General features: G+C 43.8%; 1 protein-coding gene across 1 annotated transcript in view; it reads left to right on the top strand.

Annotated features, from left to right (window-relative positions):
* The window catches only part of atrn (attractin), a gene marked incomplete at its 5' end in the record, with an annotated part of 337,365 nt that overhangs the window by 1,146 nt on the left and 311,901 nt on the right, over nucleotides 1–24,318 (top strand). Inside the window, 2 exons of the mRNA XM_085967067.1 lie at nucleotides 10,311–10,424; nucleotides 22,177–22,305. Of these exons, the coding sequence (XP_085823193.1) occupies nucleotides 10,311–10,424; nucleotides 22,177–22,305 (243 nt within the window). The remainder of the gene's footprint in view (nucleotides 1–10,310; nucleotides 10,425–22,176; nucleotides 22,306–24,318) is intronic.

The raw sequence follows: 24,318 nt of genomic DNA, 5'->3' as shown, positions 1-24,318 counted from the left end.
GGAGGTTTAGAGGGGATTTGAGGAAAACCTTTCACCCAGAGGGTGGTGAAATCTGGAACTCACTGCCTGAAAGGATGGTAGAGGCAGGAACCCTCACAACATTCAAGAAGCTTTTAGATAAGCACTTGAAACGCCATAGCATACAAGGCTACGGACCAAGTGCTGGAAAATGGGATTAGAATAGACAGGGCTTGATGGCCAGCGCTGATACCATCTGACTCTAACCATGTGAGACCTAGCACGTCTGTGTAAGAGACTTAAAGAAGGGATTAACACAATTGTAAGGAAGGATATTAGCTCTGATGATGTGGAATCTGTATGGGTAGAACTGAGAAATGCCAAGGGGCAGAAAACATTAGTGGGAGTGGTATATAGACCTCCAAACAGTAATGCGAAGGTTGGGGACGGCATTGAAAGGGAAATTAGAGAAGCGTGCAATAAGGGCACAGCAGTCATCATGGGTGACTTTAATCTACATATAGATTGGGCTAACCAAATTAGTAACCATACTGTGGAGGAGGAATTCCTGGAGTGTTTAAGGGATGGTTTCCTGGACCAATATGTCGAGGAACCAACCAGAGATCAGGCCATCTTAGACTGGGTATTATGTAACGAGAAAGGATTAATTAGCAATCTTGTACGAGGCCCCTTGGGTCGGAGCGATCATAATATGATCGAATTCTTCCAGATGGAGAATGAAGTAGTCGAATCAGAGACTCGGGTCCTAAATTTAAACTAAGGAAACTACGATGACCTGAGGAGCGAGTTGGGTAGGATTGATTGGGGAATGGCACTCAAAGGGTTGACGGTGGAGAGGCAATGGCAAACATTCAAAGACCGAATGGATGAACTACAGAATTTGTTCATCCCAGTTTGGCATAAAAATAAAACAAAAAACGTGACTCAACCGTGGCTAACAGGGGAAATTAGGGATAGCATAAGATCCAAGGAGAGGACATATAAATTGGCCAGAAAAAGCAATAATCCTGAGGATTGGGAGCAGTTTAGGATTCAACAAAAGAGGACAAAGGGATTAATTAAGAAGGGGAAAATAGAATGAGAGTAAACATAAAAACTGACTGTAAAAGCTTTTATAGATATGTGAAGAGAAAAAGATTGGTGAAGTCAAGCGTAGGTCCCTTGCAGTCAGAATCAGGGGAATTTATAATAGGGAACAAAAAAATGGCAGACCAACTAAATACATATTTTGGTTCTGTCTTCACAAAGGAGGACACAAATAACCTCCCAGAGATGTTGGGGAACATAGGGTCTGATGAAAGGGTGGAACTGAAAGAAATCAGTATTTGTAGGGAAATGGTGTTAGGAAAATTGATGGGACTGAAGGCCGATAAATCCCCAGGGCCTGATCATCTACATCCTAGGGTACTTAAGGAAGTAGCCCCAGAAATAGTAGATGCATTGCTGGTCATCTTCCAGAACTCGATAGACTCTGGAACAGTATCCATGGATTGGAGGGTAGCTAATGTTACCCCACTATTCAAAAAAGGTGGTAGAGAAAAAGTGGGGAATTATAGACCGGCAAGCCTGACATCGGTAGTGGGGAAAATGCTAGAGTCCATTATAAAAGATGTAATAGCAGAGCACTTGGAAAGCAGTGACAGGATCGGACAAAGTCAACATGGATTTACAAAAGGTAAATCGTGCTTGACTAATCTACTGGAATTTTTTGAGGTTGTAACTGTAAAATAGATAAGGGAGAACCAGTGGATGTGGTGTATTTGGACTTTCAGAAGGCTTTCGATAAGGTCCCGCATAAGAGATTAGCGTGCAAAATTAAGGCACATGGGATTGGGGACAAAGTATTGACTTGGATAGAGAACTGGTTGGCGGATAGAAAGCCAAGAGTTGAAATAAACGGGTCGTTTTCCGAGTGGCAGGCAGTGACTAGTGGGGTACCGCAAGGATCGATCCTAGGACCCCAGCTGTTCACAATATATATTAATGATCTGGACGAGGGAATTGGATGTAATATCTCCAAATTTGCAGGCGACACAAAGCTGGGTGGGAGGGTATGCTGTGAGGAGGATGTCATGAAACTCCAGTACGATTTGGACAGGTTGGGTGATTGGGCAGAAACATGGCAAATGCACTATAATGTGGATAAATGTGAGGTTATCCACTTTGGTGGCAAAAACAGGAAGTCAGATTATTATTTGAATGGCAATAGATTGGGAGAAGGGGAAGTGCAGAGAGACCTGGGTGTTCTTGTGCACCAGTCGCTGAAGGTAAGCATGCAGGTGCAACAGGCGGTTAAGAAGGCAAATGGTATGTTAGCCTTCGCAGCAAGAGGGTTCGAGTACAGGAACAAGGATGTCTTGCTGCAATTGTACAGGGCCTTGGTGAGACCACATCTTGAGTATTGTGTGCAGTTTTGGTCGCCTTATCTGAGGAAGGATGTTCTTGCCATGGAAGGAGTGCAGCGAAGATTCACCAGGCTGATACCTGGGATGGCAGGAATGACGTATGAGGAGAGATTGTGTCGATTGGGCTTATACTCACTGGAGTTTAGAAGATTGAGAGGGGATCTCATCGAAACCTATAAAATTCTGTCAGGTCTGGACAGACTAGATGCAGGAAGGATGTTTCCGAAGGCAGGGGAGTCCAGAACCAGGGGTCATAGTCTAAGGATAAGGGGTAAGCCATTTAGGACTGAGATGAGGAATTTCTTCACCCAGAGAGTGGTGAACATGTGGAATTCTCTGCCACAGAGGGCGGTGGAGGCCAGTTCATTAAATATGTTCAAGAAGGAGTTGGATATATTTCTTAAGGCTAAAGGGATATGGGGAGAATGCAGGGACAGGGTACTGAATTTGGATGATCAGCCATGATCTCATTGAATGGCGGAGAAGGCTCGATGGGCCGAATGGCTTACTCCTGCTCCTATCTTCTATGCTTTGATGTTTGCAAGTGTCTTCAGCCAAAAATGCCAAGTGGAGGATCCTACTTTCAGTCCAACTGAAGTGTTATTACCATAGTTGCCAATGTCAGCCAATTTGGTACATTGCAAAGAAGAGACTGAGTGCTATGGACCAAAACAGCTGTAGTGCTGAAGACATGTGGACCAGAGCTAGCTGCTTCCGTAGCCAATCTGGTCAAGTGCAGCTTTGACACTGGTATCTGCCCAACTGTGCAGAAGATTGCCCAGTTATGTTCTATCCACAAAAAAATTGGATATCTATCCTGGCCAATTGCTGCCCCATCAACCATCTCTCAATAATCAGGAGAAGTGATGGCTGGAGTCATCAGTGGTGCTCATCACAACTTTGATCTGTACATGGATGGCAGAGCTCAGTGGCAGAGGAGAGGTGATATTAGCTGCCTTTGACATCAAGGCATTGTTCAGCTAAGTATTGTAAAGGAGCTCCAGCAAAGCTGAGGTTAATGCAGATGGTGACGAAGGGAAAATTCAAGTCATACCTGATGCAAAAGAAGATGGTTGTAGTTGTCAGAGACCAGTTATCGCAGCCCCAGGACATCACTGCGGGAGTTTCTTGGAAGCATCCTGGGCCCAACAATAGTCAATGTCCTTCTCTCGGTTATGAGGTCAGGAGTGGGTCTTTTGCAGTTGGTTCCACAGTGTTCAGCTTCTCTGATCATGAAGCAACCCATACCAGCCTACCGCAGGACTTGGATAAGAGATTAGCGTGTAAAGTTAAAGCACGTGATTGGGGGTAAGGTACTGACTTGGATAGAGAACTGGTTGGCAGACAGGAAGCAAAGAGCTGGAATAAACTGGTCTTTTTCCGAGTGGCAGGCAGTGACTAGTGGGGTACTGCAGGGATTGGTGCGAGGACCGCAGCTATTCACAATATATATAAATGATCTAGACGAGGGAACTCGATGTAATATCTCCAAGTTTGCAAAGCTGGGTGGGTGGGTGGGCGTGTGTGCTGTGAGGAGGATGCAGAGAAACTCCAGTATGATTTGGACAGGTTGGGTGATGGGGCAGATGCAGTATAATGTGGATAAATGCGAGGTTATCCACTTCGGTGGCAAAAACAGGAAGACACATTATTATCTGAACAGCAATAGATTGGGAAAAGGGGTAGTGCAACGAGACCTGGGTGTCCTTGTGCACCGGTCGCTGAAGGTAAGCATGCAGGTGCAGCAGGCGGTTAAGAAGGCAAATGGTATGTTGGCCTTCATAGCGAGAGGATTTGAGTACAGGAGCTAAGATGTCTTGCTGCAGTTGTACAGGGCCTTGGCGAGACCACACCTTGAGTATTGTGTGCAATTTTGGTCACCTTATCTGAGGAAGGATGTTCTTGCCATGGAGAGAGTGTAGCGAAGATTCACCAGACTGATACCTGGGATGGCAGGAATGACGTATGAAGAGAGATTGGGTCGATTAGGCTTATACTCGCTGGAGTTTAGAAGAATGAGAGGGGATCTCATTGAAACTTATAAAATTCTAACAGGACTGGACAGACTAGATGCAGGAAGGCTGTTCCCGATGGCGGGGGAGTCCAGAACCAGGGGTCACAGTCTAAGGATAAGGGGTAAGCCATTTAGGACTGAGATGAGGAGGAATTTCTTCACCCAGAGAGTGGTGAACCTGTGGAATTCTCTACCACAGAAGGCAGTTGAGGCCAATTCATTAAAAGGAAGCCAGCCATATCCAATTTAAAAAAAAAAAAAAAAAATCCGTTCGTAGATTTAGGCATTACTGGCAAGGCTGGCATTTATTGCCCATTTGTAGGTGCTCTGAAGTTGGTGGTAGGCTTTGAACCACTGAAATCCGTATCCTTTGTACAGTTTGAAGCAACTAAGTAGTTTGCGAGGCCATTTCAGAGGGCAGTGAAGAGTGGTGTGGAACGGGAATCACAGGTAAGCTAGATCAAGTAAGGATGGCAGATTTACTTCCCTGAAGGATATTGGCGGATCAGTTGAGTTTTCACAACAATTGACAGCTTCATGGTCAGTTTTTTACCGATATTTCCACATTTTTAAAAAACTGAATTTAAATTCTGAAACTGCCATGGTGCAATTTGAACTTGGGTTTTCTGGATTATTGTTCCAGTCCTCCGGACTGCTAGACCAGTAACATAGCCACTACCTTATCCATGTTCGCTACACAGCCGTTCTACTGTTGACCGTCAGTGGCACCCCATCGCCCAGTCCCCGACCATCGACGTCTTGGAGATTACCATGACCGGTAACTTAACTGGACCAGCCAAATTAACACACTGGCTACAAGAGCAGGCAGAGGCTGGGTACTCTGCAATGCATGGCCCACCTCCTGACTCTGCCAAAGCCACTCCACTATCGATGAGGCTCAAGTCAGGACTGAGTCAGTACTCACCAGTTGCTTGTATGGATGCTGCTGCAACACTTTGCAGGGCAACTAGGTTAGGCAATAAATGTGGCCTTCCCAGTGTGGCTCGCCTGTGATGTCTTTAGCCCTTAGAATGGTCAAATTGCCACTCATTATAAAGACTCACGCATAAATAATCACTTGGCCGAGGTATTGGAAGGTGCTGGATCTATAACCTAATAATGCAGTATATCCATCAGTAGATGTGGGGGGGGGTGGGGAAAGTGTTTTCTTTCTCTGGCATGAGTCATAATGAGTCTGTGTTTCAGTATGGTATGCTACCTACATTTGTTTAGTTAACCATTCTTGCCCCGACTTCCTCTCCTTGACACCGCCACTGTCCTTTCAAATACTATGACTTCTTTTGGCCATTCAAATCAGTGCTCCTGTGTGGCCCACTTGCTGAATCGGTGCTTTCCTGCTCTGTTGTCATAGGTGGTAACACAACTGGGAATGGAAAATCCTCATTGTGTAACAACTGCAGGAAGGTATCGATGGACTAGTCAGGCGGGCAGAACAGTGGCAAATGGAATTCAACCTGGAGAAGTGTGAGGAAATGCATTTGGGGAGGGCTAATAAGGCAAGGGAATACACTATATAAATGGTAGGACACTGAAGTGCAGAAGATCAGCAGGACCTTGGCGTGCATGTCCACAGATCCCTGAAGGTAGCAGGACAGGTTGATAAGGTGGTTAAAAAGGCATACAGGATACTTGCCTTTATTAGCCGAGGCATCGAATATAAGAGCAGGGAGATTATGCTTGAACTGTATAAAACACGAGTTAGGCCGCAGCTAGAGTATTGCGTGCAGTTCTGGTCTTGTTAAGGAAGTTAAGGCAGTTAAGGAAAGTCAACACGGGTTTGTAAGAGAAAGATTGTGTTTGACTAATGTAATTGAATTTTTTGATGAAGTAACCGGATTGATGAAGGGAATGCAATGGATGTTCCTGCATGGATTTTCGGAAGGCGTTTGTCAAAGTACCACATAGAAGACTGGTTAAGAAAATTGAGGCTCATGGAATAGGTGGGTCAGTGGCAGCTTGGATAAGGAATTGGCTTCAGGATGGAAAACAGCGAGTTGTAAATGACTGTTTTTCAGACTGGAGGATGGTAGACAGTGGTGTTCCTCAAGGATCAGTGCTGCTTTTTTGATGCATATAAATGACCTGGATATTGGAATATAGAGTAGAATTTCTAAATTTGCCGATGACACCAAACTTGGGGGTGTGGCAAATAGTGATTATATCAATTGACTGCAAAAGGACATAGAAAGGCTAGCAGAATGGGCAGTCAAGGAGCAACTGGAATTTAATAGAGAAGTGTGAGGTGATGCATTTTGGCAGAAGGAACAGGGAGAGGCAATATACACTTAATGGCACAGTTTTAAAGAGTGTGCAGGGACAGAGGGACCTGGGCGTTAATGTGCATAGGTCCCTGAAGGTAGCAGGACATATTGAGAAAGTGGTTAACCAAGCATATGGGATCTTGGGCTTCATAAATAGAGGTATTGAGTACAAAAGTAGAGAAGTTATGCTGAATCTTTATAAAGCGCTGGTTAGGCCACAACTGGAGCATTGCGTCCAGTTCTGGTCACCGCACTTTAGAAAGGATGTGAAGGCCCTTGAGAGGGTGCAGATGAGATTTACCAGAATGGTTCCGGGGATGGGGGATCTTAGCTACAAGGAGAGGTTGGAGAAGCTGGATTTGTTTTCATTGGAGCAAAGGAGGTTGAGGGGTGATTTGAGAGAGGTGTACAAGATTATGACGGGTTTGGATAGGCGAGACGGGGAAAGGCTGTTCCCACTAGTTGATGTCACAAGGACTAGGGGACACAGATTTAAGGTTTTGGGCAAGCAATACAGCGGGGATGTGAGGGAAAACTTTTTTACGCAGCGAGTGGTGATGACCTGGAATTCGCTGCTGACGGAAGTGGTGGAAGTGGAGACACTCGATGCTTTCAAGGGGAGACTGGATAGGCACTTGAGGGAAATAAACTTGCAGGGCTACAGGGATAGAGCGGGGGAATGGGACTGACTGGATTGCTCTACAGAGAGCCGGCACCGACTCGATGGGCCGAATGGCCGCCTCCTGTGCCGTTATGACTCTCTGGTCACCTCATTACAGGAAGGATGTGATTGCACTAGAGGGGGTGCAGAGGAGATTTACGAGGATGTTGCATGGGCTGGGGAATTTTAGCGATGAGGAAAGATTGGATAGGCTGGGGTTGTTTTCTTTGGAACAGAGGAGGCTGAGGGGAGACCTAATTGAGGTGTATAAAATTATGAGGGGCCTAGATAGAGTGGATAGGAAGGACCTATTTCCCTTAGCAGAAGGGTCAATAACCAGGGTCATAGATTTAAAGTAATTGGTGGTGAGATGAGAAATTTCTTCACCCAGAGGGTGGTGGATGTCTGGAACTCACTGCCTGAAAGGATGTTCGAGGCAGAGACCCTCATCACATTTAAAAACTAATTCGATATGCACATGAAGTACCGTAACCTACAGGGCTACAGACCAAGTGCTGGAAAGTAGGATTAGGGTGGATAACTCTTTGTCGGCCGGCGCAGACAAGATGGGCCGAATGGCCTCGTTCTGTGCTTTAGTTTTCTATGATTATGGTTGCAAGCTCAAGTGCGAAGAATGCCTCAGGTCTTAGAAACCACACTTTTTTGCTGGGGACAGAAAAAATATCTCTGCTCTTTAAACGTAGGACATTCTCTGACTGTGAATTATCACTCTTCAGCCTCAAGCGCTTTGCAGCCTTTGACACAGTTAACCACTCTATGCACCTTCAGCATCTGTCCTCTGTTGTGCAGCTTAGTGAGACTACCCTCACTTGGTTGTGCTTTTACCTATTCGATCATAGCCAGAGCATCTCCAGCAATGGCTTCTCTTCTAACCCTCACATCGTTACATTATGGAGTGCCACTCTTCTTCCTTGTCTACATGCTACCCCTTGGTAACATGATGTGCAACTCTATCTCTCCACCACCTCTCATTCCATTCACTGCTTCTTCTGTCAGACTGCTTGTTTGACATCCATAGAAACATAGAAGATAGGAGCAAGGAGTAGGCCATTCGGCCCCTCGAGCCTGCTCCGCCATTCAATGCGATCATGGCTGATCATCCAAATTCAGTACCCTGTCCCTGCCTTCTCCCCATATCCCTTGATCCTTTTAGCCTTAAGAAATATATCTAACTCCTTCTTGAATATATTTAATGAATTGTAATGGATGAACCTCAATTTTCTTCAGCCCCCATTCACTTGGATCCTGAACTGAACTTCTGACCCTGTGTTTTCTCCATCACAAAGGCCCGAATCACAGAATCCCCACAGTGCAGATAGAGGCGCTGTGAGGCAACAGTGCTAACCACTATGCCATCTTTCTAACATCGCCTACCTCTGCCTCAGCCCATCTGCTGCTGATACCCTCATCCATGCCTTTGTCACCACCAGGCTCAACTGTTCCAGTGCTCTGCAGGCCACCCACCCACCCTCCACCCTCCACACACTTCACACCCACTGACCCTCCATAAACTTCAGCTCATCCAAAACTATGCTGCTTGTATTCTGTCTCCTACCAGGTCCTGCCTGCCCATCAACCCTGCCCTCACTGAGCTGCATTGGCTCCTCGACCCACAACTCCTCGCCTTTAAATGCTTTTTTAAGCTTGGTGCTTAAATCCCTTCATGGCCTTCCTCCCAATCTCTGTAACCTCCTCCAGCCCGACAACACCCCTGACTTAAATTCTTCTAGTCTTTTGTGCCTCTCCCCCTCCTTCCATCCCACCGGTGTCAGCTCATTGAGCCCTACGGTCTGTAATTTCTTCCCTAAACCCCTCCTCCTTTTAAGACCCAGATCTTTGGTCACCTTTCCCAGTAATTGCCTTCTTGAGCTTGGTGTCGACTTTTTATAAATTACTCCTCTGTGAAGTATTTTCTGCTCTAACGCAACTCTTCAGCTGTTCTGTAAATCTTTGCCCAATCTTGCTGAATTTTGGTCTGTTTTCTATTGTGGATTCGGGTCCATAATTACCTGTACACTCAGCAAATTAAACTTCATGGCCTGCTCTGTTTTCCCTTGATCCTTATTTCCCCCCCAATCCCATTACACATCCTGTCATGAAGCTGGAAAGTCATGTGGTGTACAGTTCCAATGCTACTGCGAAGCTTCTGATACTTTATCCAAGTACAGGAAAGTTTGTTATATCCGGCACTGACGAGACCGAGCTGTTGCCGATCTATCAAAACTGCCAGACATACAAAGTTAATGTTGAAGCATACGGAGGTTTTCATTTCCGTATCTGACAACAAACACTGTTGCTTAGCAACAGCTTGTAAACAGTCGGCCCGTACCTTGGAAGCGTCTCTGTAGCTTAGCAACAGCTTCAGAGAGACTTTCCAGAGCCCAACTGTTGAAAACAAAGCCACGAGAAGAAAAAAAACCAAACAAAACGGCTCCTGATTTCTGCCGGTAGATCGAGGTTTCTGGACATACAACCTCCGGATAAACCAAAGTTTCCTGTAGCATTTTTCAGCGTGAGCCTAAACAGTAAGTGTCAGCACTTTCTTCAGATTAGGGGGTTGGGGAGGGGCAAGGCGTTCTGCCTGCATATGCATGTTTCCAGAGGAGGCTCACGGCTAGCAGCCGTAATAGAGAATCCTGCTTGGTGGTTGTTCTGTCTCCCTATTTGTCTTCCCTCCCTCTGCTTCATAATTATCCCCTCCAACCTATCCAGACTCGTCCAGGGACATTGAGAACAATTGGAACAAGCTCACTACCACCCTTGTGGATTTGAGAAAACTGAACACAAATCAGAGGTTGTATGGTCAACCTCTCCTGGTCCGTGTGGTTCAGTACTGCATCTTCGTGTTCAGAGTTATTGAGGTTGATGGGAGATGAACTTTTTGCTCAGTTTTTAATGCTGATTATAAATCAAGACTGCCTTAACCTGAATTTGTGTTTTAAATCTAGGCCAAATACTATATTAAGGCTTCGATTCATCCACTTTGCCACGGAGTGCAGCTGGGATCATTTATATGTGTATGATGGGGACTCGGTTTATGCACCATTGTTAGCTGTGTTCAGGTAAGGAGAGTTGTTCAGCTGGATTTAGAATGCTTTGATTGTGGAATTTCCCAGTAAATGCAGATCCTTAGTCGATTAAAACTGCAGCAATAATATCCCAATGCCGGGTGTGCCATGCTAATGGTGTTAAACATCAAAGAAAGAAATAGATAATTGGTTGTGAGCGTGAAAAAATTATGGAATAAAATCTGGTAGTAAAATTGGAGCTGAAGGCAATTATAAAGCCTTAATTTGATCTTGGGCCTTGGATGACAGTTCATAATAGATTTGCTTTCATGGTTGACGCCATTTAAACTTGACTATTAAATGACTACATTGTAATGATTCGCACGGTTAATAGATTGCCACAGCTCTGCATATGGGACCAGGTGAAGTAATTCAGAGTAATTAGAGTTTAGAGTTGTACTTTTGATATCTGCACAGTGTTCATTGGATAAGAGTCAGTAGAGATTTGTTGATTCTGCCATGTGCGACTTGCTGATTTAACTGTTGAAAACTCACAAGTTCCCTGAATTTATAAAGCTGGTTTCATAATTGGTACTCATTGCATTAGCACGTTGTGGACTGCAACTTGCTCTGCTTTCCAGGTACCTTTTAAGTCGGGAATGCTTAACTTGAGCCAGTATCTAGTTCACAAATCTAGTCCTTAAAGTTGTTGATTCTTAAGATTCTTTCTCAGTTTATTACATTCCTTGGTTCTTTTCTCTTTTTGGTAAAAGTCCTTCGTTATTTTAAAGAAAGACTTGCACCTATTGCGACCTCCGGACGTCCCAAAGCGCTGCACAGCACAATGAAGTACTTTTTGAAGTGAAGTCAGTGTTGTAATGTTGGAAATGTGTCAGCCAATATGAGAACCGACAGGTGTCTCAAACCACACAATGTGATGATGACCCGAGAGTCTGTTTTCGTGATGCTGGCTGAGGGATAAACATGTTCCGAGGAGGAATCCCCTGCTCTTGGAAATAACGCCATGGTAACTTTTAGCTCCGCCTGAGAGCAGACAGGGCCTCAGTTTAACAACCTAGCCGAAAGAAGGCACCTCTGACAGTGCAGCACTCCCGAGGTACTGTCCTGCAGTGTCAGCCATGATGTTGTGCTCAAATCTTGGAGGGAGAGTTGAACCCACAACCTCTTGTCGCAGAGGCGAGTGTGCTTCCGCTGAACCACGGCTAACACCTTTTTAAACATTTGTATTCTGTTCCTCATATATTCTTTTGTATAATAACAGATTTAGATTCTTTGTGTTTCTACAAAGCTGAAATACTGAGAACTTGGGTTTATTTTTGTTATCTTCCTCTGAATTTTTTTCACAGCCTCCATTTACTCTTTCTTGGTAACCACAACTGAACACCACACTAATTCAAAGTTTTTTTTTAAAGCGCAAAATACTGTAACTGCGGGTCGCATCGATTTGAAAAGTTAACTCCACTTGCCACAGATGCTGCCTGACCTGTTGAATGTTTCCAGCAATTTCTGTGCTAGTTAGAAGATTGTAGGTTTAAGCCACACCCAGGACCTGAGCGCCCGTTGCAGGCTGACACTCCAAGTAGTACTGAGCAAGTGTTATACTGTCAGAGGTGCGTTAAGATGAGATGTTAAACTGTGGCTTCATCTGTAGCTCAAGTGGAAAATTGAAGTGCCGTGCCACCGTTCAAATAAGTGAGACATTCTCAGCCAAAGCCACAAACAGACCAACTGGTCATTCTTCTGATTTTGCTATGTGTGTGCAAGTTGGCTGCCTGGTTGTTGACACAAAAACAGCATTACATTGAAACTGTGGCTGCACTTGCAAATTAATTTATCATGTGTGAAGTGCTGTTAGATGTGCCTGATGCATGGAAAGGCACTGTCCCTGCAAATCCGCCCTTTTCAAGTGCCTCCTCATGTTTTGTCGATCTGATAACACAACTCAATGTTTTTGTAGATCCTTAAATGCTTGGTTGGCTGTTACACCTAAATCATTTTCTCGACCACTTGTTTAATAAACCCTTCATTTTATAATCATGCTCACGATTTTTTAATCACTAAAGGTTGTTGCTTTGCCATGTTGGCCTTTATTGCAAGGGGCTTGGAGTACAAGAGTAAGGAAGTCTTGCTGCAATTGTACAGGGCTCTGGTGAGACCACGCCTGGAGTATTGTGCACAGTTTTGGTCTCAGTATCTAAGGAAGGATATACTTGCCATAGAGGGAGTGCAATGAAGGTTCACCAGACTGGTTCCTGGGATGGGGGGGATTGTCCTATGAGGAGAGATTGAGTAGACTAGGCCTATATTCTCTCCAGTTCAGAAGAATGAGAGGTGATCTCATTGAAACATACAAGTTTCTGAGAGATCGTCACAGGGTAAATGCTGAAAAGCTGTTTCCCTTGGCTAGGGATCTAGAACTAGGGGGCATTGTCTCAGGATAAGGGGTCGGCCGTTTTAGACTGAGATGAGGAGAAAGTTCTTCACCGAGGGTTGTAAATCTTTGGAATTCTCTACCCCAGAGTACTGTAAGTGGTCAATCATTGGGTATATTCAAGGCTGAGATCGCTAGATTTTTGGACTCTTAAGGGAATTGAGGGATATGGGGATCGGGCAGGAAAGTGGAGTTGAGGTCGAAGATCAGCCATGATCTTGAATGGCGGAGCAGGCTCGGGGGGGCTGTATGGCCGACTCCTCCTATTTCTTATGTTCTTGTGCTTTGCTCAGTGGCAGCATTCTTTGCTTCTGAGTTACAAGGTTGTGGGTTCAAGGCCCAATGTCGGCTATCGTTGGAAGTCATGCCTTTTAGATGAGAAATGGAACTGAAACTCTGTCTCTTGGCTCAAGTAATTGTAAAAGATTTCACGGCAGTATTAACAGAAGACCAGGAGCTCTTCTGGTACACAAGCAGAAAATGCAGGAAGCACTCGGCAGGTCAGGCAGCATCAGTGGCGAGGACAAATGAGTTAACATTTATAAAAAAATTTAGTTTTGGTATTTCGGCGACTATGCCCAGGCAGTAATTATTGTCCATCCCGAGTTTCCGTGACTGATTTAAAAGTGAGCGGCATAATGTTGGACTGGAGTCGCATGTAGGCCAGATCAGATAGGGTGGCAGGTTCCCTTCCCTGAAGAATGTTAGTGAAACAGTTGGGTTTTTAACGACAGTACAACAACTTTCATGGCCATTTTCAGGTGCTAGCCAACAAATTTATTGAATTCTATTTTGTAACTTACAATGGTAGGATTTCTACTCATGACCTCTGGGTTACTCATCCACTCATCGATTGTACCCATACATTGCAGGTGTGGACTCTTGGTCAAAACAGACAGGTATGTAGTTACCTGGTTTCTCCCTCCCTCCCTTATTTGCAATTTTCTAATCCAGAGGTGCAATTCTTGAATCTAGAGAGCTTTGGAAGATTCTGACTAATATGCCTGCAATTTCTGCCATTTCTTTTATTACCCTGGGTGGAAACCATCAGGTCCTGGAGATTTCTCTCTCGAGTCCCATTATTTTCTCCATGACCATTTAAAAACTTGTATTAAATCTACTTTGTTTCTCCCCATGGCGACTTATTTTTAGGTTCCCTTGTACCACTGGTATTTTGTCCTTATTGAAAATGATACAAAGTACTCCGTTGTCAAGTCTAATATTTTCTATCAATTGTAGTCTTGCTATCTTTAATGGGCCTACATTTCCCACTGCCACTCTCTTTCTCTTAATATATTTGCAAAAGCTTTTGTAGTTAGCTTTGTATCCCTTGCAAGTTTTTTTTATATTCCCTTTTTGTACCTCATTACTTTCTTTGTATCCCTTTGCTTTTTATAACTCTTCCAGTCTGCTGGTTTTCCACTTCTCCTTGCGTTTGTGTAAGCCTTTTCTTTCAGCTTGATACTGTATCATGCCTCGTTTGATGACCATGGTTGCTTAACTATGCAAGTGGAGCCTTTGCCTTTTAGGGGTAGGTACTGGTTTTGTGTTGTACCAAATACTACTACTACTCATGACCTCTGTGGGTTTACCCATTAACCCCAAGTTCCGAGAACTCGCAGACCGTTGTGAGCAAGCAAAGAAAACCCACGGGTGCGATGCACGAACGGTGAGCTCGACCCTCCCTATAGTCTTCCGGTTTGCTCACAGCAGTGTCCGATATTAATCTTTCATTTCTGGAGACTCCAGGAGGGTCGATCACCCTTGTTATGGTGAATTTTACCGAGGGTCCCATTTTTTGCGTGGACCCCATAGGCCTGTGCGTTAATCCGCCCCTATCTACATAACACCAGTGACTGCGCTTCAGAATTTCTCCATTGGTTATGCAGCACTTGGGGCACCTTGACAATATGATGAGGTGCAGTCGTTAAATGCAAGTTCTTGGTTTGTTTCTTGGTTTTTATTTCGTTATTACATTTCTCAATAACTGCTAGTTTGATTCATTTGACAATTAAGCTTCAGTAAGTTTGTTTGTGTTTAAAAACTTTATGCTTTTCTTCATAATCTGGTATTGTTTACAGACAAATACTGCCTCGATTTTCCAATTATAATGCCACTGACAACCCATTAAAATGAATGAGCACCCTCAATGCTATTGTAAAACCGAGGACTCTGTTTTCAGTGCATTCATCAGCAAAATATAATTTCAAGCATTTTGTGAAGCAGTCCCCACACTGATATCCCGTTTGAGTCTCTTGCTAATTGTCAGCCCTTTTATATTATTAGTTATCTGAATCCTAAGAATGCTTACATTAGGTGCAGCACTCTTCTAAGGCATCTTGAAATGCTTTTTGAAAGCCAAGATTTGTAACATTTACCAGTTCAGTTGAACATCTCTCCATGCTGGCTCAGCAACCTGTGCAGACCTCAAAGCCTCAGATTCCATCTCCTGTGTTTATGCGGAGTTATCTCGACTCAATTGTAATGGCAACAATGATTTTAAAATCAGCCATGGCAAACCCGGGTTCCTGTTGTTGATTGTTGTGCAGGATTTGTGCGTATGTGATTGGGCAGCTTGGCAATGATGCCCTTGCAGTTGAATAGTCTCCTCGGCTCATGCATAAATAAATAAACAAACAATTAGACAGGATAACGGAGAAAAGAAAGAAAGACCTACATATATATCACGCCTTTCAAGACCACTGGACGTCTCAAAGTGCTTTACAGTCAATGAAGTACTTTTGGAGTGTAGTCACTGTTGTAATGTGGGAAACACGGCAGCCAGTTTGTGCTCAGCAAGCTCCCACAAACCGCAATATGATAATGACCAGATGATCTGTTTTTTTGTTATGTTGGTTGAGGGATAAATATTGGCCAGGACACCAGGGAGAACTCGCTCTTCTTCGAAATAGTGCCAGGGGATCTTTTACGTCCACCTGAGAGAGCAGATGGGACCTCGGTTTAATGTCTCATCCGAAAGACTGCAGCTCTCCCTCAGCACTGCACTGGTGTGTCAGCCGAGCTTTATGTGCTCAAGTCCCTGGAGTGGGTTGACGAGTGTTTGTGTCAGTGCCTTCAGGAGTAGGAAAAGAACCTGAAATCCAGACCGGGTTGGAATCATTGATCACAGTCAATCACTTCAATTCCTTCCTGACTCCAGTGACTTTGCAGCAGTATATGTCAGGTAACAGGTGCACAATACCCAAGATCAATTTTTGACCTTTTTTGAAAAATTGAAACAATGTAGGCTATTTCCCAGTTGCCTGTTTTTTTTCCCCTGCATATAAACAACTGAAAAAAGTTTAAGCCACAGCTCCAGCCCATTTATAACTTCATTGCATTCAGTGGATTTGGGTGTATTTTGTCGAGTCGTGTTGCATTTTGAGCACTGAAGTTTCCTTATAACTTTTTGCTCTTGTTTAATTTACCTCTTGCATAATTGTGTCAGTTCTATATTTTTCCTGAATTAGGTTCTACCTGATACACCACCAGCGGCGCGCCACAGTCTCCTCTGGTGAGCGCTGTTACGGAAATTTAAAAATCACAATTTAATTATGGCAGTGAAAAAATCATTTGTTATGGAATTGTAAAAAAAAATCATCATTTTGTTTCAATCATCGACTTTTTATCGTATCTTTTATCCAAATTATTTTTGTCATTCTACTCCATTCAGTGTTTTCCCTTTTTTAAAGCCATCGCTATCTTCTAATTTCAACACTCATGGATTTAAAATCACCTATGCTGGAATCTGAATCTAGAATTAGATTTGCTGGAGTTATTTTATTCTTTTACTCTGATGTACGCCACAGTGTTGATTATAATGTAACAGTCTTGGTGTGGAAGGCTTCCTCCCTGTTCTGAGGCTCATTGACCCAGATATGGCCTCTGCTGTGTGCAGAAGCACTTTTGTGTTGACGCCATGATCCCTTTTCTCCCTTTCGCTGAAAAATGTGTTTTGCTGCGTATGATTTTCACCGAGTAGTTAAACCTCCCCCCCCCCCCCCCCCCCCCCTTAACCGTCAACCTTCCTTTACCCCCGTATATTGTTTGTTCCTATAATTTAATAGTGATCCTACTCTTGCTTAGCGACCTACAGCAGTGCCCAAAGACTGGCTACTAATGATCAGCTCCACATAAGTTGGTGCGTAAGTCGCCACTCAATACAGCTATTTACAATCTGCACAGTATTTTGACTTTTGTATCCGTGTAGGGGATCTATTATCATTGTTGCAGCCAGTATCGGAAATCACTCGAATGACCCATGCGAACTTCAGGGTTAAAAATGTTGTTGGCAGGAATTTCCTAGCCCATTAAGATTTTGGGGCCAGAGTGTCAATATGCAGTCTTTTCCTCCTGATTATATTTCAAAAATTAGCAGCAGTCTTCACATTATAAAGGTGCAGCATGTTAATGCATGGTTTTATTGTATAGAGATCTGATTTTACTGGCTGTGCTCCCTGTCGTGTCTGCATACTGTGTGGGGTTATTTTAGACATTGCTCGTTAAAAGAAGGAAACAAATGTTGTTTATCTTTTAATCAGATGTTTGGCGGTCAAGGCCTATTCATTGTTTGAATTCAGCTGTTTTTGCCTAAAATATGATTATGAAGAGCAGCATGCCAAGATTCCAGAGTGAAGATGTTGTGTTGCTTTACAATATTCTTGAACCATCTTTTGGGCATCAGGACGTTCGTGCACACGCTTGCCTCAGGAATAGGTTGCAGTCTGTGACGGGGCAGATTGTTCTCGGTCTGGGGAAAAGTCAAGTTTTATGAGCTGAATGACCTTTACATTACCTGTGCTTTATATTCCAAAGTTAATACACAATAAATATTTGAAGCAGAGATGGAGTGCTGTGGGGAGGGCCCGGAGCAATGGCATTAGTTTTGGTTTGTTGTGGATAAGAGCTGGCACGTAAACAATTCTGCCAAAGGTGGCCGACTGCTGGAAACACCTATGATTCCAAATCAAATTTTACGTCTCCACAGAGCGTCTGTTTCGTGAAACACACTATTAGCGTTTGCTTTCTTTGAAGTGCAGTGGCTTAATTTTACTTTCTGACCCTGGCATACTGCTAACAGAGTGGAGGTCACTATTTCCCAGGGGGGAGAGGCATTTCTCCACCCCCCCACAAAGTGGATTGCCAAATTAATTTAACGGAAGAGGAGACATGGCTATCAGCATAAGCTTGTATTTAAAAGCAGTATCCTACTCCGCAGTACTAAGTATTTCTTAGAACTGTGGATAGTCAGTAGTGAATTAATAGATACGTGGTCCCGTGTTAGTTTGAGCGATTCCTGGGTGAGTGACTTTATCTGACAGTTCACACAGGTGTACAGTTCGAAACCCTTGGCCTGTCTGCCTTCTGTACAACTTGCAACATTTATTCTTATTCTCTGCCACTTAATTTCTTTCATCTCAATGTCAGAATTGTAAATTTGTTGAACTTCTTCTCGGGCTTCCCTTTCGCGACACTTTTTTAAACCCCAAGTTTGGCTGCGTTTAGTTACCATTTGCTTTGTCTTGCCTTGTTTGGTTCACTTTTCAATCTCGGTGGTTGCCTTGGCTCTTCAGTTCAGAAGAAAAATCTCTGAATCACATCAATCATTCAATGCTGTTAATGTTCTTGTCTGTGTAGGTATTGGAGGGAAATTATGTGTCTGATTTTGGAGGTGCGTCATTCCACAAACTGTATATTCAAATTTCTTTTTATTAGCAGATTATCAGGGATTTTAGTCAGAACATAAACCTAAGAGCATGAGAAATAGGAGCGGCCCCTCGAGCCTGCTCCACCATTCAATAAGGTCACGGCTGATCTTCTACATCAACTCCACTCTCCTGGCTGATCCCCTTAGTGCCCAAAAATCTATCTATCTCATAGAAACATAGAAGATAGGAGCAGGAGTAGGCCATTCGGCCCTTCGAGCCTGCTCCGCCATTCAACGAGATCATGGCTGATCATCCAAACCCTAGCACCCGGTCCCTACACCGACAGCCATCCCACCCAAGCCCTATCCCCGTAACCCCACGTATTTAATCCCCCCTAACACTAAGGGCCAATTTTTATCATGGCCAATCAACCTAACCCGCACATCTTTGGACTGTGGGAGGAAACCGGAGCACCCGGAGGAAACCCACGCAAACACGGGGAGAATGTGCAAACTCCACACAGACAGTCACCCGAGGTTGGATTTGAACCCGGGTCCCTGGTGCTGTGAGGCAACAGTGCTAACCACTATGCCACCGTGCTGGCCTTGAATATACTCAGTGACTGAGCACCCACAGCCCTCTGGTTGAGAATTCCAAAGATTCACAACCCTCAGTGAAGAAATTTCCCCTTTTCTTAGTCCTAAATGTCTGGCCTTGTATCCTGAGACTACGCCCCCTAGTTCTAGACTCTCCAGTCAGGGAAAATACCCTCTCAGCATCTACCCTGTCAAGCCCACTCAATGAGATCACCTCTCATTCTTCTAAATGCCAGAGAATGTAGGCCCATTCTACTCGGTGGGTAGCACTTTCGCTATAACAAGGTTGTGGGTTCAAGTCCCACACCAAAGACTTGAGCACAAAAATCTAGGTTGACACTTACTGAGGGAGTGCTGCACTGTTGAAGGCGCTGTCTTTCAGATGAGACATTAAAACGAGGCCTCGTCTGCTCTCTCGGGTGGACGTAAAAGATTGCAGAACACTCTTCTGAAGAAGAGCAGGAGAGATATCCCCTGGCCAATATTTATCCTTCAAACAACATCGCTAAAAACAAATTATCTGGTCATTATCACATTGCTGTTTGTGGGAATTTGCCACGTTTCCTACATTACAACAGTAACTACACTTTAAAAAGTACTTCATTGGCTGTAAAGCGCTTTGGGACGTCCTGAGGTCATGAAAGGTGGTACTGTATGTAAATGCAAATCTTTTTCTTTCAATCTAGTAAACCTTTGTTGCAACCCCTCTAAGGCTAGTATATCCTTCCTTGGTTAAGGGGGCCAAAACTGTACACACTACTGCAGGTGTGGTCTCACCAAGGCCCTCCATAATTGTAGCAAGACTCCCTTATTCCTATACTCCAACCCCCTTTCAATAAAGGATAACATCATTCGCCTTACAAATTGCTTGCTGCACCAGCATTTTAACTTCCTGTGATTCGGGTACAGGGACGCCCTTTACAGACCAACATTTGCTAGTCTCTCATTTAAATTTTATTTGTTTTTCTATTCTTCGTAGCAAAGTGAATAACCTCCCATTTCCCCCCATTATACTACATCTGCCATCATCTTGCTCACTCAGTTAACCTGTCTATATCCCTCTTTGCCGCCTCCTCACAGCTTACTTTCGCACCTAACTTTGTATCGCCACCAAACTGAGATGAGGGGACCGAGTGTGATGTATCCAAGTCATTGATATAGATTGTGAATAGCGGAGGCCCCAGCACTGATCCTTGCAGCACCCCCACTAGTTACAGCCTGCTAACCCGAAAATGACCTGTTTATTTCTAGTCTTCTGTCCGTTAACCAATCCTCTATTCATCATGCTAATATATTAACCCAACAATTGGCATAAGTTGATTTTTGTGTTGATAATGAGCCTGTGTATCTTGTTTAATGAAAAACCATAGTTGAACTCTACCTGTTGCTGATAGTTACAAGTTCCTGAATCATGGTTAATTCATTTCAAGAGCTGTTACGACTTTAGTTCTCAGCTTTATTTAATGGACCATTATAGCAATGAATCAAGTAATTTGAAAAGCCAGAAGAAAAGTGATTTATGTTCCTTGAATGCTGAAGGAATTATGTGGTGAACGAGTCACCTTGTTCTGAATTTGAAGCTTTTCTGAAATGTCATTGATTGACCCTGGGGAATGTCCTGTGTAGTTCATGTAATGATTTAAACAAACTTGACATTTAGATTGTTTAAGCAAGAATCCGCTGGTCTAACTCTTCAAAAACAAAAATGTTTTTGCCACGGCGGTTTTGTCCCCTCCCTTTGACTTCTCCCAGGGTATGCTTCAATGGGTGTCACTTGCCCTCTGAAAGCATACCCAATTGGTTATTCTTCACATGAGCCTTGGTGGTGAGTGCCAGAAGGCTATTTGATTGAATTGCAACCTTAAATTCACTGCCAGATATTTTGTTGAGACTTGTTTTTGAAACTGTCGTAGAACAAGCTCAGTTCGGTAAAAGAAGCAATGTAACGTAGGCGAAAGAGTAATTAAGATTGTGGTGTCATAAGTTTCTGCTGTGTCTCCAGCCTCATTGCCAGGTACTTGTTTTTTTGTTGCAGGTTTTTAATTCTTTTGTCATCCCAATTTTATTCTTGTGCATGCTCCGATATTAGGAACACTGGTTACCCCTGGTATCTTGCCCAAGTCTGCCATTATTTATGCAAGAGGCTCGATATTGAGTGTTGTCACGTGATTGGGGGCATCATGGCTATGGTCAAGGCCAATGCCACAGTCACTCGTCCACTACCAGTTGCTCCTGATCACTATCCAGGAGAGTTGCACTTCTGGGTAGCGGTCAGGTGTCGGCAACCCTGGTTGATTTTCTTTCTTTCCCCTTGAGTGCTGAGGTTATTCTCGTACTCGCTTAGCTGCTCATGCTGAGATCAGCTGCATCAGCACACATCTGGAATCTTTCTTGTTGTGAGTATTGTGTGCAGTTTTGGTCGCCTTACCTGAGCAAGGATGTTCTTGCCATGGAAGGAGTTCAGTGAAGATTCACCAGGCTGATATCTGGGACGGCAGGAATGACTTATGAGGAGAGATTGGGTCGATTGGGCTTGTACTCGCTGGAGTTTAGAAGAATGAGAGGTGATCTCATTGAAACTTATAAAATTCTGACAGGACTGGACAGACTAGATGCAAGAAGGATGTTCCCGATGGCCAGGGAGTCCAGAACCAGGGGTCACAGTCTAAGGATAAGGGGTAAGCCATTTAGGACAGAAATGAGGAGGAATTTCTTCACCCAGAGAGTGGTGAACCTGTGGAATTCTCTACCACAGAAGGCAGTAGAGGCCAATTCATTAAATATATTCAAGAAGGAGTTGGATATATTTCTTAAGGCTAAAGATCAAGGGGTATGGGGAGAAAGCAGGGACCGGGTACTGAATTTGGATGATCAGCCATGATCGCATTGAATGGCGGAGCAGGCTTGAGGGGCCGAATGGCCTACTCCTGCTCCTATCTTCTATGTTTCTATGGCTCAGTTGCTCCTTGGGCAGGTGCACTGAGGTATCAGGATGCCCAAGTTGTATAAATTTCCTGAAATATACACTTCATGATCCCTTCAAATTGAGTGCAATGTCATTTCCAAAACACCAATTAATTTTTTTTTGTGTTCTCCTTTTTCTCCCTCAGTGGTTTAATCGTACCTGAGAAGAATGGGAATGAGACTATACCTGAAGTTGTTTCAAGATCTGGCTATGCTTTGCTACATTTTTTCAGCGATGCTGCCTATAATCTGACTGGATTTAACATAACCTACAAGTAAGTATCAAGCAATATGCCAATGTAGATAGCAAGCAATATGTAAATGTAGTGTGTTTACAGTTCACAACAGAGAATTCTTAGAGAGAGGAATGAAAAGAAGACATTTTGATGATGATTCAGTAAATAAGACTTCAAGGACGACACCACACTTGCTGTTCATTAGTAAATTGCATGATGAGAGTTTGAATTCTTGTTGTTTATTCAGTTAGAGGAACACTAGGGCAGCTCAAAACTCCCAACTAGAAGACACCACTGCCCAGTGTCATAGTTTATCCTTTTTAAGCTACAGGAAACTTTTGATTTACCGGCACCTAAAAAATAACTGGAAATCTCGGTTAACCGGCAAAATTCAGGAGTAGGTTCAGGTGAGTTTTACTTCATATTGTACTTGCCTTCCTCGATCTGTTGCTGTGCAAGGGTGTGGCTGCAGCTGTTGCTAAGCTACAGAGACGCTTGGAGCTTGTGGCCATTGTTCTGAACCTGTTGCTAAGCAACAGGGTTTGTTGCTTTATACGGAGCTCTCCGCTCTCCGTATCTTTTACTATAGCTTTCGGTTATCTGGAATTTTTGATGGACCGGCACCACGTTGGTCCCGTCGGTGCCGGATAAAAAAAAGTTTCCTGTATTCTGAAATTATGTGCTTTAGCCTTGAAGTGAGGCTTTACAGCTGTTGAACACAAATCACATCTCGCTATTCTGCAGTCCTCTCTAATTCAGTGAGAGTGCCAAACCCATAATTTAAAGGATAGCACGATGCTTTACTCTGTGGTTGGTGAATATTTCTGTTTCTGTGAAGTTGAATGTTTTTCTTTGACATAAAAAGTAGCCAGCGTGTTAGATTCCCTTGCAGATGTAATTCTTTATCATTTGCAGAATGTCCCACAGTTACATTAGAAGCAACCATACAAGAAGTGAAGATATTAAAATACAAAGCATACATTATAAAATACTAAGACAGATGTTGAGATACAACCTGGCAAAGCTCATCATCCACAAGGTTCTGAGGTGATCAAACCCAGGTGGCCTTGCTGTCACTTAAGCGTGTCCAGTTACATTAGAAGAGGAGGCGGCCATTGAGCCCCCCGAGCCTGTTCTGCCATTCAATGAGATCATGGCTGATCTGCGACCTAACTCCATATACTTGCCTTTGGCCCACATCCCTTAATCAAAAATCTATCAATCTCAGATTGAGAGACTTTATCAAGTTTCGCTCTGAGAATGTTCTAACATCTATGCTTTAAGCCCAGGCTTGTATATATCAAAAGCACCCATCAGTTTACGGGACCTTGAGCCGCATGTCAATAAATTTCAATGTCTCCCAAGCCAAACTGCCACCTGCTGACTCCCGCACATTCACAATAAACAGAAACCGACAACTAACAGTTTCCATGCCACGATCCCATAGATACAAGATAACCAGTGGAGACAGGGTCTCTTACTATGTGGTTTCGTGAAAGATGTACCATCTAAACAAGGTTACACAATCTTCAGACAAAGCTTATGATGCTTTCCTTAATAATTATACAGTAGCTTGCAGAAAATGTTATCTTTGCCACACAATTGGTGGCCATGATTTCAGCTGCCAAGACCCCACGCTATGGAATTCACTAATGAAATCCCTCCACTTCCCTTGCCTCCTTCACTACCCTTCTGAAAAGCCATCTCTGACCAAGCTTTTGGTTACCCCTCCTGATATCTTCCTCTCGCTCTGCGACCATTATTTTATTACAACAACTAATATTTATACAGTGCCTTTAAGGTAGGTGTAATCGGACAAAAAAATGGAAGATGGGAGCCTGCCAGGGGAGAGATGCAATGGCTGAGTCTTGAGGCAACAAAAGCATGAATGAGGGTTGCAACAGCAGATGGACTGAGGCGAGACGGGGGGTGATGTTATGGATGTGGGAGTAATTGGTGACGTAAGAAAACTACTAGGCACTTGGTCTAAGCGTTAAAGCTTTAATCAACTGTTTTACAACATGGAGGTCTAGTTGTGTCCTTCACTAGTTC

The sequence above is a fragment of the Somniosus microcephalus genome, chromosome 2 (genome assembly GCF_052327205.1).
Source record: "Somniosus microcephalus isolate GS21.2 chromosome 2, FLI_Smic_1.0, whole genome shotgun sequence".
Lineage (NCBI taxonomy): Eukaryota > Metazoa > Chordata > Chondrichthyes > Squaliformes > Somniosidae > Somniosus > Somniosus microcephalus.
This window is presented reverse-complemented; position numbering and strand designations above follow the sequence as displayed.